The sequence below is a fragment of the Leguminivora glycinivorella genome, chromosome 19 (assembly GCF_023078275.1).
Source record: "Leguminivora glycinivorella isolate SPB_JAAS2020 chromosome 19, LegGlyc_1.1, whole genome shotgun sequence".
NCBI classification, from domain to species: Eukaryota; Metazoa; Arthropoda; class Insecta; order Lepidoptera; family Tortricidae; genus Leguminivora; species Leguminivora glycinivorella.
The window spans coordinates 12,201,744-12,214,931 of NC_062989.1; the positions used below are offsets into that span (position 1 = coordinate 12,201,744).

Below are 13,188 nucleotides of genomic sequence, written 5' to 3' on the forward strand. Positions count from 1 at the left end.
TTCCATTACACAAATAATGACTCTGTTTAAACGAAAATAAATTTCAACCCCTCAACCCTTTCATTACTTTAAGAACCCCTGACTCGAGCTGCACGTGTTACTTTGACAGTGACAGCTGTTTGTTTACGTTTATTCCGTTCAATTCGTAATGGGAATATAGTGTTGTCCAGTGCACCTCGTAGTTTGTGTTTATACCTGGTAGAGACACGCGGAGAAGCACTCGTAGTTGTCGCGCTGCAGGAACCAGTCGAGCAACTCCTCGGCGACGTCGGGCTGGCGCGACTCGGCCGCGTACTCCATGGCGTCCGCGTACAGCGCGTCCTTCTTGCACAGCTCCACGGACTGCTTCCACCGGTTGTTTCCTGAAACCAGACATCAAACGTTGGTTTCAGCATAGATTAAATATCGGAAGATCATACCATCCCATACATTCAAATGCGACCGCCTAAGAATGAGCATACACTATACCACACATAGATGGCGCCACAAAAAATGACTTGTAGCTTTCGATTATAATTGTAGGTGGCGTTAAGTGTCACTTTTGACATAGATTTATGGAATAAAACTATGGAAACGGATTAAATCGCGTATAATGAATTTACGATTCATCCCGACGTTTCGAACACTTTACAGCATTCGTGGTCAACGGGTGACCGCTTCATGCGGACGTGTGCGCTCAGCGCGATACTAAAACGCTCACCGTAGTATGTACAAGTCGCGCGGACGCCTCCGCGCCATTCTAGAACGCTCCATAAGCTTTTATGGGCATTTTCAGAATTTGGGGGGATCCAATTAGCGTAAGTTGTTAACAAAAACTAACTCGCTGTCAGTTTTGTGACGACCAATGACCATTAAGCATAAAATCTGTCTGTTTCTTTTTTCACATTCCGAATGTAGATTATCGCTTAAAGTGTATGTAATTAACACAAAAACAGTATTTTTTATAGAAATTTCATACATCAGTTTTGTGACGAATTGACGATAGTTAACGTCACAAAACTGACAAGAGTTAATTTTTGTTAAGAGGCCTTATTCCTAAAGACGAGCGTTTTTTGCAAAATAGAACCTTTTTCATTCAAAATTATAAAGAAACTATAAATGATTATTAAAAAAATGATAATGTTCCTAAAAGTACATATCTTAAGCTAGAAAGTCAATTGGTACTACTTTAAAATATGTCTTTTTATACTTCCGAAAAATCAGTTTTTTCGGAAGACGTTTTCAATTTTCATAGTGGGATAGCTCGTTTAGAATCGTGATTGTGCTGTTAAAAATGTTATTTGGGGTAATAAATGATCACAATCCTATTTGTTATATCCTGTACGAGTTAGCTAATACTTTGACATTTTAAGATTTACTTGAAATGGTGGATAAATAACCTTCCGTATCCTCCCCATTTTTTCGATAAAAAGAGGTTTACATTATGTATTTTTCCTGCGATTCCTGCATTTTTTGTAACTCTTAAATAATATTATCCTAAACTAGAACTTCTTATTGACCTATAAGAAAAAAATCATACATATAAGACATACCTTTCTGTCGATAGATATGTTTTTAAAACACCTAAAATTCGAATAAAAGACACTGTGCTAACGCGAGCCCGCTCAGCAGCCCCGCGTCCGCCGCAGCGCCCGCTGTGGCAAACGGACAGCAGGCCGCACCCCCCGCGGCCCCCAGCACCCGCAGAACACGCAAGCCGAGCGCTGGCCCCCGCAAGGGCGCCAAACGCGCTCCTACTTGCTCCAAGGCGCCCCCACAGGGCACCATGGAACCCGCCAACCCAGCGCCCACCGCAATCTCCCCGACCGGCCCCGGACCACCGGCCGGCCACAGCCCCCGCCGGCAGTCCGCCGCGCCGCTACACGCGCGCCCGCCGGACGAACGCCGCCACCGCTGCCAGCCCTCACGAGCCGACAGCCCAGGACGACGAGCAGGGTACCTCGTCGCCCCCGACAACCCACGCAAGCCTAGAGGACACCAGCCACCCCACAAGGACGACGGAAATGGAGCACCCGTCGCCCCCACTACGCCGCTGACAGGCCACCTGCCAGCCGCAGACTGGCCACCAACACCAACGGCGGCCAGTACAAGAAGCCGCGCCTAGAAGGCACCCGCTCCACACACTGAGCTTGCGTCAGGCCTGTCCCGGTCAGACGGGCTAGACGCAATCTCGCAGAAGCCACAGCTCTCAACGAGGGCAATGAAAAGACCCGCCCACTGTCGTGGGCGGCGGAAGATCCCGCCAAATATCCTGTATCAAGGATGGGAAGGCCACCGATGACCTAGAAAAGGCACATCGATGAAGACTCGTTCGTTCGAGCCCGCTCAGTCTGCGCCGAGCGCTCGAAGACAACGGACCTGCGTTTGATCGTCCGGCGCACCTAGCTTTCGTAAGCAGCTCGATAGTTCCGAGAAGTGCCGTAAACTGCGACTAAACAAATCTTGATCCTTTTTACACCTTATGCAATTTTAGCATTCGACATGCTTTTCATATGATTTTGGATTTTAAGTTATACGTGAAGTTTGTTGAGAGTTTGAATTATTATTATATTTTGGGACCAGGATGAGGTTCTGGTTCTCATGATGATGGAGTCAGGCAGGAGATGTTCAACAGAACTGCTATTCTCCTCATCATAACCCCATCATGTTCGGGCTCATTAGATTTGGGCTGACGAGCACCATCGAACTAGATGAGGTCCAAGGTCTCATGATGGAGTCAGGAGGTGGTCAACAGAACTGCTATTCTCCTCATCATAACCCTATCATGTTTGGGCTCATTAGATTTGGGCTGACGAGCACCATCGAACTAGATTAGGTCCAGGGTCTCATGATGGAGTCAGGAGGTGGTCAACAGAACTGCTATTCTCCTCATCATAACCCCATCATGTTTGGGCTCATTAGATTTGGGCTGACGAGCACCATCGAACTAGATTAGGTCCAGGGTCTCATGATGGAGTCAGGAGGTGGCCAACAGAACTGCTATTCTCCTCATCATAATCCCATCATGTTCGGGCTCATTAGATTTGGGCTGACGAGCACCATCGAACTAGACGAGGTCCAAGTTCTCATGATGGAGTCAGGAGGTGGTCAACAGAACTGCTATTCTCCTCATCATAACCCCATCATGTTTGGGCTCATTATAAATATGTGGAAGGTCGTTAATAATAATAAATGTTTTATTAGGGTACCCCTACATGTAAAGAGGGGGCAGATATTTTTTTTCATTTCAACCCCAACGTGTGATATATTGTTAGATAGGTATTTAAAAATGAATTAGGTTTTACTAAGATCGATTTTTGATAATTTTCATATTTTCGGAAATAATCGCTATAACTTTTGAACCATATGTTTAAAAATATGAAAAAAATCACAAAAATAGAACTTTACAAAGACTTTCTTTGAAAATTTGTTTTGAACTTTATAGGTTAGTTTTTGAGAAAAATACGGAAAACTACGGAACCCTACACTGAGCGTGGCCCGACACGCTTTTGGCCGGTTTTTATTTTATTTTAATACTTTTCTGTGCTATTCATACATAGCCACCCTAGACGATTCAGTATTGACAGCTTCTTTTTTTTCTTTCTGCATATATTTGTTTCCGCTTTTAAGTTTATTGTAAATAAGACTGCTTGCACTTACATTGAGATTATAATTACATAATGCTATTAAATTAAATCTAATGAAGCGTTGTTTTATTTCCTAAATCTCAAAACCCTTTAAATCGAATATGTATAGTAATGAGCAAAAATTTTACCGCAGGCTTTCCAAACCGACGATGCTTGATCAGCTACTTTTAGAACGAACATGTACACCGTGTCCAATAAGTCCGAATACTCACATTTTACCTCAGTTCTAAAGATATAGGGATCACAGGCCATCAAATTCTTATTTAAACTGAAGAGTATATTCCTTTTAATAAAATACAAGCACAAAGTTCATGAAATTTCCGAAGTGTCTAAGAAAAACAAAGAGGTAAAGTGCCAACAAAATACTTGCTCGGCACGCAGGTGACGAGTTATTTTTTATAAGCAGAATCTGTATGTGATAAAACAGACGCCACGTGTCCAAAATAAACTATTATGGGTACCGAGGATAGATAACGTTCCGGGCAACTAGAAAAATGTGCCTAGGTTCCAGAGCTCACCATCGGCCCAGGTGTGGGATGCAGTATGTAAGCGAGGTAAACTACCTTCAGTACTTACAGATAAAAGCGTTAAAATCAACGTTTTTTTCTTTAAAACCAAGGTTTTGGAGAAAAAAATGCCTTAAAGTTAAAAAGGATGCTTGGGAATGAGTATCATGTGTCCCAACAAGACGCACCTCCAGCACATTCGGCAAATGGTATTCTAGCGTAGTTTCAGACTAATTTGGCAGTTTTTTATCCGAAACATGAGTGGCCACCCAGGCCTCCAGGTTTAGGCGTATTAGACTACTTTGTATGGTCATACATGCTTTGAAGACTAAATTTTTATAAAATCATAAACCTAGATCATTTCAAAAATGATTATTGAGAGTATTTGGGATGAAATGTGAAGAAAACGGTGCGTGCCGCGTGTGATCCGTTTGAGAAGCGTTTGAGGCTGGTAAACAAGTTAATGCTGGAGTTATTCCAAAACATTTGTTGTGAATGTAGTAAATAAGAGTGCCATTCATAAAATATAATAATAATGTAGTAACTATTTGTTCATTTTGTTTTATTGGCTATTTGTGCTGTATTCAAACTTATTGGACACGGTGTATATATTTTGATTTTCACCCTTTAAAATGTTTCTAAGACGCAACGTTTTGCAAATTTGGTCACGTCATGCCAGTTAAACTGTGGAATGAATTGTCGCCAGCGGTATTTCCGGACCAATGCGACCATCAAACCTTCAAGAAAAGAGCGTACATCCATCTTAAAGGCCGGCAACGCACCTCCAACACTTCTGGTGCTTCTGGTGTCCATGGGCGGCAGTGATCGCTTACCATCAGGCAGCCTATCTGCTCGTTTGCCTCCTATCCCATAAAAAAACGTTTAATATTTTTTAAGAAAAAAAAAACCGCCGCCTTTCGGGTTGTGGTGAAAGCTACTTGCGAATGTTGGATTATGTAGAAATGTGTAGGTATTTTTTAAAACTGCTTTTAATGCTTTAATTATTTGATGGCAACACAAATCAATATACGTATAACGCTAAGGTTTGAGGAGTTTCTCAATTCCTCATGAATCCGATTATAAGAAATCGAAGCTTGACAAACTTTGACTTGAAAACTCAATAATTATGCTTAACAAACATAACTAAATAAATGTCACTGTTCTGAACTTAAATGCATGCTTTTCTTACAAAAATACCAAAGTCACTATGAGTGTGCCGTTCAGATTTGAGGAGTTCGGTTCTGACCATCATCAGCAGTTCCACTGCACCAAATGTCACTGTTCCGGACGTAAGTGCATGCTGTTCTTATAAAAATACCAAAGTCACTATAAGCGTGCCGTTCAGATTTGAAGAGTTTGGTTCTGAGTGTTCTGACCATCATCAGCAGTTCCACTGCACCAAATATCACTGTTCTGGACTGGACGTAAGTGCATGATGTTCTTATAAGAATACCAAAGTCACTATAAGTGTTCCGTTCAGATTTGAGAAGATCGGTTCTGATCTGACCATCATCAGCAGTTCCACTGCACCAAATGTCACTGTTCTGGACGAAAGTGCATGCTGTTCTTATAAAAATACCAAAGTCACTATAAGCGTGCCGTTCAGATTTGAGAAGTTCCGTTCTGGCCATCATCAGCAGTTCCACTGCACCAAATGTCACTGTTCCGTACCTAAATGCATGCTGTTCCTTTAAAAACACAAAAATCACCATACGTATGCCTTTCAGATTCGAGGAGTTCCCTCGATTACTCCAGGATCCCATCATCAGAACTGGGTTCTGAGAAAAATGGGACCAATCTGTATTCATATACATTCAATTTTTTTTTTAATCGGTCCAGTAACAACGGAGATATCGAGGAACAAACATAAAAAAATGAAAAAAATAAATAAACATACAGACGAATTGAGAACCTCGCCTCAAATCTCTCAGATTTGAGGCGACGGTTAAAAAGTGACACATCATGAGCAGTTCCAATGCACCAAATGTCACTGTTCTGGACGTAAGTGCATGCTGTTCTTATAAAAATATGAAAGTCAGTATAACTGTGATAATTTCCGAAAATATTAATATTATCAAAAAACGATCTACCGAACGAGTAAACCCTTATTCATTTTTAAATACCTATCCAAAAATATATCACACGTTGGGGTTGGAATGAAAAAAAAAATCAGCCCCCACTTTACACTTTACACTAATAAAACATTTTTTTCCATTTTTCATTTTTGCACTTTGTTGACGTGATTGATATACATATTGTTACTAAATTTCAGCTTTCTAGTGCTTACGGTTACTGAGATTATCCGCGGACGGACGGACGGATGGACAGACAGACATGGCGAAACTATAAGAGTTCCTAGTTGACTACGGAACCCTAAAAAACAGAAATCACTATTAAACTATTCTCTAATTTCAAGTTCCTAACTAAAATTTTCCTAATAAAAAAAAACAAATTGATCCCGCTACAAACTTTCACCCCCTTTTTCCCTCTACTAGGGTTGTAAATTTTCATAATCGATTCTTATCTCTTCGAAATTTTGTTAATGCAATCTATACAAATTTCGACTTTCTAGCTTTCGTAGTTTCGGCTCAGCGGTGTTGGTTGTTGAATCAATCAATTAGGAAACCTGAATTTATATATGTACATTTAGACTAATACTATACTTTTACTACATTCATATACCTTATTTACTACTACCATACCATGAATATGAAATTAAATAAAGAGTCCCCATATAAAATTGAAAATTATGTTATTAGCAATTTAATTCAAAACTATCAAGATTATTCGTGTCTGCGTTGAAACGCGCGTTGAGTTGCCGGTGCTCGCGTACCGAGCGCCAACGCCATCTATCGATGGCCGTTTCGTGAAATTGATGAGCGCTCTAAGGAGTAAGGGGTCTTAACAGCTTATGCTAATTGGGGGGTCTCAAATTCTGAAAATGCCCTTATATACATTGCTCCGGCGGAGCTAACCGCCCGGATGGTCCGCGTGACACTAAAACCTATTACCAAGAGACATTGAGATTTCTGCGCAACGTGCAAAAAACCTGTCAAAGCACACTCAGAACGGCCCGCCTCGTATGGAAATTGCTGCGCAGAGCAACCATTTCTGTGAGGTTTATCGCGAGAGACTGTCCGAAATATGTCTCCATAAACCGAGCTGTTTAATGTATTACTACATCTTTCTGGAGCGAGGCCACGAGGGTCGCTGAAGATAGGAAGGCGTGGTGCGAGCTTGTGAAGGCCCTTTGCACCTCTGGGGTGTCTTAGGAATACAACAACATCTTTCTTGCTAAACGGCTCAATTGGAATGGACAATATTGAACCTTAACTTGGTCTGACTCTTGCAAAATTATGTGCTTTGCAATGATTTATATAAAAATTTTACCTTCCAATAAAATTATTATTATTTTGCCTGGTATATCCGAGGTCTTTATAGAGAGAGTACGTCGTAGACGTCGCATCGGACCGATAGATGGCGCCATCGTTCGTTGTAAGTCGCTCCGGCGTCACACCGCCGCGATGTTGGTAGTCCCATTTTCCCCACCTGCAACACAAGGCTCCTCGCGCCCCGACCCGCCACCAGCCACCCTCATTGTTGAGGAGAAGTGCCGACGGTATATTAAGCCTACCAGGAAGGCATCACTCAGACCTCGGATATACCAGGCAAAATAATAATAATTTTATTGGAAGGTAAAATTTTTATATTATTTGTGCCGTTTGTATATCCGAGGTCTTTATAGAGACCTGTTTATTATCTCCTGGTGGCGAGTCAGCTGGCGCGCAAGCCTTTGGTAGTTCTATTGGCATAGCATAGAAGAATAAGTGAATCAGTTGTTGAACCGATTTGACAGATGTATCAGTCGAAATCGCCTTCGATCCGCGAATATCTCGGTGCCAGAAACGCCTAAAGAGATTTTCGTGATGACGTTTAGCTTTAGTCAGCGAATAGTTAGAGAAATGACATTATTATACATCGCAGATCAAAACCAAAAAAAAGATGTAGGCGAGGCTGACTTGAACAAGATACAAAAACTTTAGATACACTATTATTATTAACAGACACGTTATTTTATCAGGTTATAAACCCAATTTCAGACACAAAGTGTGGAAATTAACTGTAAAAGTAGTGTAACTATCTGTACTGTAGCAGAGTAACGTAATTGATACTGCTTTTGTCAACCCTTCGTAAAAATTATCAAAATCAATATTAGCTTTGATATGACTATTTAAAGTCCAACGTCCTACGTCCATATCAAAGACAGAAAAAGGTCATCACTCACACGCCCAAGGGCTATTTGTTACAATATTGGTATTTTCGATCAGACTATTTCGCGTCAAGCGAGCGCGGTTGCAAGCGAGACTCCTCAACTCTGAACTCTTTTTAGTGAGGGCATTTGAGGATACTGATCGCTCGGTAAAACTAGCCTAGAAGATGAAAAGTACGAGCGCTGTCGATTGCTACTACACTGGACGGAGGTATTAGTCGATTTCTTCAAGTCAGTCATTGACTCTTAGGGTAATCCATTACCTAATCCAAAACCCGATGCGACGGATTTCTACTTCGTGCAATGAAGGTCGACAGCGTAGACTGAGAGGTGACGTCCGTGTCGCATCGCTGGTGGTTGCTGAACACGTCGTGGTAGCAGGTCAAGGGGTGAATTAAAACACCGCCACACATGCGCGCTTTGAGTGCGTGGGCGGAGCGCAATAATGGCGGTGCACCGCACAAACGCTGGCGTTGCGCCTAGTGGGCGCTAGCGGGAACTAACGAGCGCGGATTGCGAGCGCAACGCGCGCGGGACGCGAGCGGAATGCGCGCGCGTTCAGCGCGCTGATAGCGTAGCGTTAGCGAAGCGGAATGCGCTTTATGTGTGGCGGAGGCTTAATACGTACCGTTGTACGGCGTAATGCAGGGCTCTCGCAGACGAAGAGGTACGATGACGGGCGAAGCAGAAGAAGGCGAGGTCACCGAAGATCACTTGGCTCCCAGGGGGTGCATACTGACCTCGTACGACAGTCTGTTGGAGTCAGCAGTTACTGTCGTCTGTCGTAGTTACTCTTAACAGAAGAGATGTAGTCCTGCCATCGTACAGCATAACATAACATACAACCGAACTGTGCATAGCATATAGTGCTAATGCGAACCTTAATCCGGCTGCATGTCACTTCAGTCGCCAGCGCCACCGCCTGTTGAAGATTATTTTCCATCGGAAGAGCTTTACTTCGTACAATGTTACGATTATTGAAGGTCTTATCGGGCTGCAGATGCAAGCAAAACAGGAGCGATTGGCCTACAGCTATCGGCAGCTGTACGAGGTAATGCTGGAAACTGCAGCGGTGCAACCTTCCTCTGTAGACTACGAAAGTTGTGAAATTGATGAAATCAGGGTCTACGATCGAATCAAGCACTATTAATTCAGTATAGTCGAGCCAGATGATAACTACTGAAGTCCTCCTGAGTTCCTGGCCCCTTTCGCTTTGAGCTGGAATCTCAAGTTCACTAAGGCGAAGCGGGTTTATTTTTCCCAATTTGTTTATTAGAGGCTCGGCGAACAAGTTCATCTATCGAATGGACAGGGGGCGCCACAAGCCTCCGGGAAATCCTCGTGTACTTGGAACCCCCGCAGCCAGATTACCGATCGGTTTTGGTGTCCGCCCGGTAAACAGACGCACGCTCAGGATGCAGGACGCTGGCTCGAATTCAGATCTGGACATTCTGAAAGAGATTTTTTATTTATTTTTAATTCCGCAAACCTTTACGATGTCTTTGACCTACACAATGAGCGATGTACAGGAATCACAGGGTCGTCTCGCGAGGCGCCTCTCCGATTAGATAGCTCGCGAACATCGTCAGGCAGGACACCCTCGGGCTCGCAGCAGTGCGGCTCCTCGTCCGGTTATTGACGTCTTACCTCGTTCAACTATGGGTGGCCAAGCCACGTTAGGACGTAACATCTTTAGAATTTATCTGTTCTCACTTCGGCGACGGAGGAGTCCTTGGTCAAAATAGAGTGTAAATACTGTCAAAGTACTTCACGGGAACTGGAAAGAGAAGAGTAGATACCATAGTGTACGGGATGTCAGCTGATAGCGGCGCCCGGCGTCACATTGGAGGGTAGTATCATCCTGGTCAGCAACAGAGTCTGCAACGATACCGTAGCAGACGGGGCCTGGATAGTCGTGGTCGTGGCACCATTGTAGCGGAAGACAGTGTTCGCGGTGAGCGTGACATCTTAGGCGCGACGGCAGCCGCCGACGTCAGCGTGGCGGCCAGCGACACCAAGGGAGCACATCAGCAATCTTACCAGCTTGTCACTGCAGCAGACGGTGTTACGTTCGGCGGTGAGATTGAGACGACCGTCGTCAGCGCGAAAGGCGTCTTCGATGACCCTGTCGCGTCACGCAGTATCGTGGTCGGTGGCCCTCTCGAGGTCGCCGCCGTCAGCGCGGGAGGCACCGGCGCCAGCGTGGCAGTCAGCTACATCGGTGAACAGCATCGACAGAGTTCGCGGCGTCGTCACGGCAAACGCGGCAGGAAAATTAGCGACGCCTTCGCGGCAGCCGCAGTATTGCGCTCGGTGGCGCGATGAAGGTCGCCGCGTCTGCAATCTTACCTCGTGCGATCGAGACGACATCAAGGCGCCAGCATCAGCGTGGCGGCCGACGACACCGGTGGAAAACTTCAAGTAGCTTGCGGCGTTGTCACGGCAGACGCAGCAGAAGGATTGCGACGCCTGTGCAGCGGTTAACAGTATTACGCTCCGCATCACCACTGAGGCGCCAGCATAAGCGTGGCGGCCAGCAATACTGGTAGACAGCTTCGGCAGGCTCGCGGCGTTGTCACGGCAGATGAACGCTCTACATCACCATCGAGGCGCCAGCATAAAAGCGTGGCGGCCAGCGATACTGGTGGACAGCTACAGCAGGATCGCGGCGTTGTCACGGCAGATGAGCTCGCTGCATCACCATCGAGGCGCCAGCATAAGCGTGGCGGCCAGCGATACTGGTGGACAGCTACAGCAGGATCGCGGCGTTGTCAGGGCAGACGCACGCTCTGCATTACCATCGAGGCGCCAGCATAAGCGTGGCGGCCAGCGATACTGGTGGACAGCTTCAGCAGGCTCGCGGCGTTGTCACGGCAGACGAACGCTCTGCATCACCATCGAGGCGCCAACATAAGCGTGGCGGCCAGCGATACTGGTGGACAGCTTCAGCAGGATCACGGCGTTGTCACGGCAGACGCACGCTCTTTATTACCATCGAGGCGCCAGCATAAGCGTGGCGGCCAGCGATACTGGTGGACAGCTTCAGCGGGATCGCGGCGTTGTCACGGCAGACGAACGCTCTACATCACCATCGAGGCGCCAGCATAAGCGTGGCGGCCAGCGATACTGGTGGACAGCTTCAGCAGGCTCGCGGCGTTGTCAAGGCAGACGCACGCTCTGCATCACCATCGAGGCGCCAGCATAAGCGTGGCGGCCAGCGATACTGGTGGACAGCTTCAGCAGGATCGCGGCGTTGTCACGGCAGACGAACGCTCTGCATCACCATCTAGGCGCCAGCGTAAGCGTGGCGGCCAGTGATATTGGTGGACAGCTTCAGCAGGCTCGCGGCGTAGGTGGCCGCGCTGGTAGCCTGCGTATTGACGACTGATCACTAACGGCGCGGCGCTCGCGTCGGGGCAGCAGCAGACATACTTACAGCGTCGCACGCGACGCCTATGCGGCGGCCACAACGTTGTTCGGCGGCACCGCAGAGGCTCGTTAACGAGGAAGCAACTTCTACGCAACTTCGGCGGCGCCGACGTGGCGGACAACACTGCCGCGGTCAGTGGCGCTATCGCAGCGCTACACTAAGTTTCGGCGCCGACACGTGGCCGCCGTCCTCCGCACCGAATCGGAAACCGAACATGTTCTTTCTAAAATAATATGAAGCTGCTCACCCATTCGTCGGAGAAATTCAAACCTCCTTGGAGCGCGGTATTCCTTCACCGCGCCCTCCGCCGCCGCCGCCGCCGCAGCCCGCAGGTCGCGCAGCACGCGGTCGCGAAGCACGTGGTCCCCGGAGCACGTGGTCCCCGGCGGAGCAACTTACCTACGTTACCGCTTATATTCTCGCGCGAGACTTTTAATACGCGGATAACACTTCCTACTTTAGTCTCGGAAATGCGAATAGTTTAAAAAAAAGAAAACTGATTAACGGTAACGATTTTTGCAGCATGGAACTTTCTTACAAAAAAAAAAAAAGTGGGTAGAATCATAAAGCACCGCTCGTTCATTTCTATCGTGAGAACCCCGAAAGACGAATAATGATCGCTAGCGAGGCATAATATATCTCATTATTCAAGACGAACGAGCGTAAATTAAAAGGGAAGAAAGAATTGACGGATGAAATTGAAAAATTTCATAATTCCGAAATGTTATAAGCCACTTTTTAAATAAAAACACGAATAACTCTGGTTTGACCAGAAGTAACAAGGAAATAGAAACTAAAAGATTAATTTCGAGACACCATGCTGTAAAAATGTTCGAACGGAATACGCGACAACCGGTCACTTCGGCGTTCGACGAAACAATGAGGGTGGCTGGTGGCGGGTCGGGGCGCGAGGAGCCTTGTGTTGCAGGTGGGGAAAATGGGACTACCAACATCGCGGCGGTGTGACGCCGGAGCGACTTACAACGAACGATGGCGCCATCTATCGGTCCGATGCGACGTCTACGACGTACTCTCTCTATAAAGACCTCGGATATACAAACGGCACAAATAATAAGTACATTTTGGGTTTTGTGATTGACTTGTAAAACTGTGTTTGTCGACGCAAGATATATTACCTTTGTATAGGTACGCGGCGATTCTTCTGAACTCTGTGAGCTCGTGTTTCTCCAGTTGTTGCGCGAGCGCGATTGTGTCGAAGTTGTCAAATGCGTCTATCGATGTTCGTAGTCCCTGAAAAAAATATACAAATAATATAACTGTGAACTTGTGAATGCTCTAGTTTAATACGGATTTCAATCCTTGCGCAATGAGACTTTCTTAGAAGCAACTAATAAA

The 13,188-nt window shown here is 45.8% G+C and overlaps 1 protein-coding gene across 4 annotated transcripts in view; it reads right to left on the reverse strand.

Moving 5' to 3' along the window:
- LOC125236829 (clathrin heavy chain) overlaps nt 1-13,188 on the reverse strand; it is an 80,629-nt gene that overhangs the window by 3,813 nt on the left and 63,628 nt on the right. For all 4 annotated transcript variants that reach the window (XM_048143761.1, XM_048143765.1, XM_048143763.1 and 1 more), the window contains 2 exons: nt 12,969-13,083; nt 196-362 (listed from right to left, as the gene is read on the reverse strand). In XM_048143761.1, the coding sequence (XP_047999718.1) occupies nt 196-362; nt 12,969-13,083 (282 nt within the window). The remainder of the gene's footprint in view (nt 1-195; nt 363-12,968; nt 13,084-13,188) is intronic.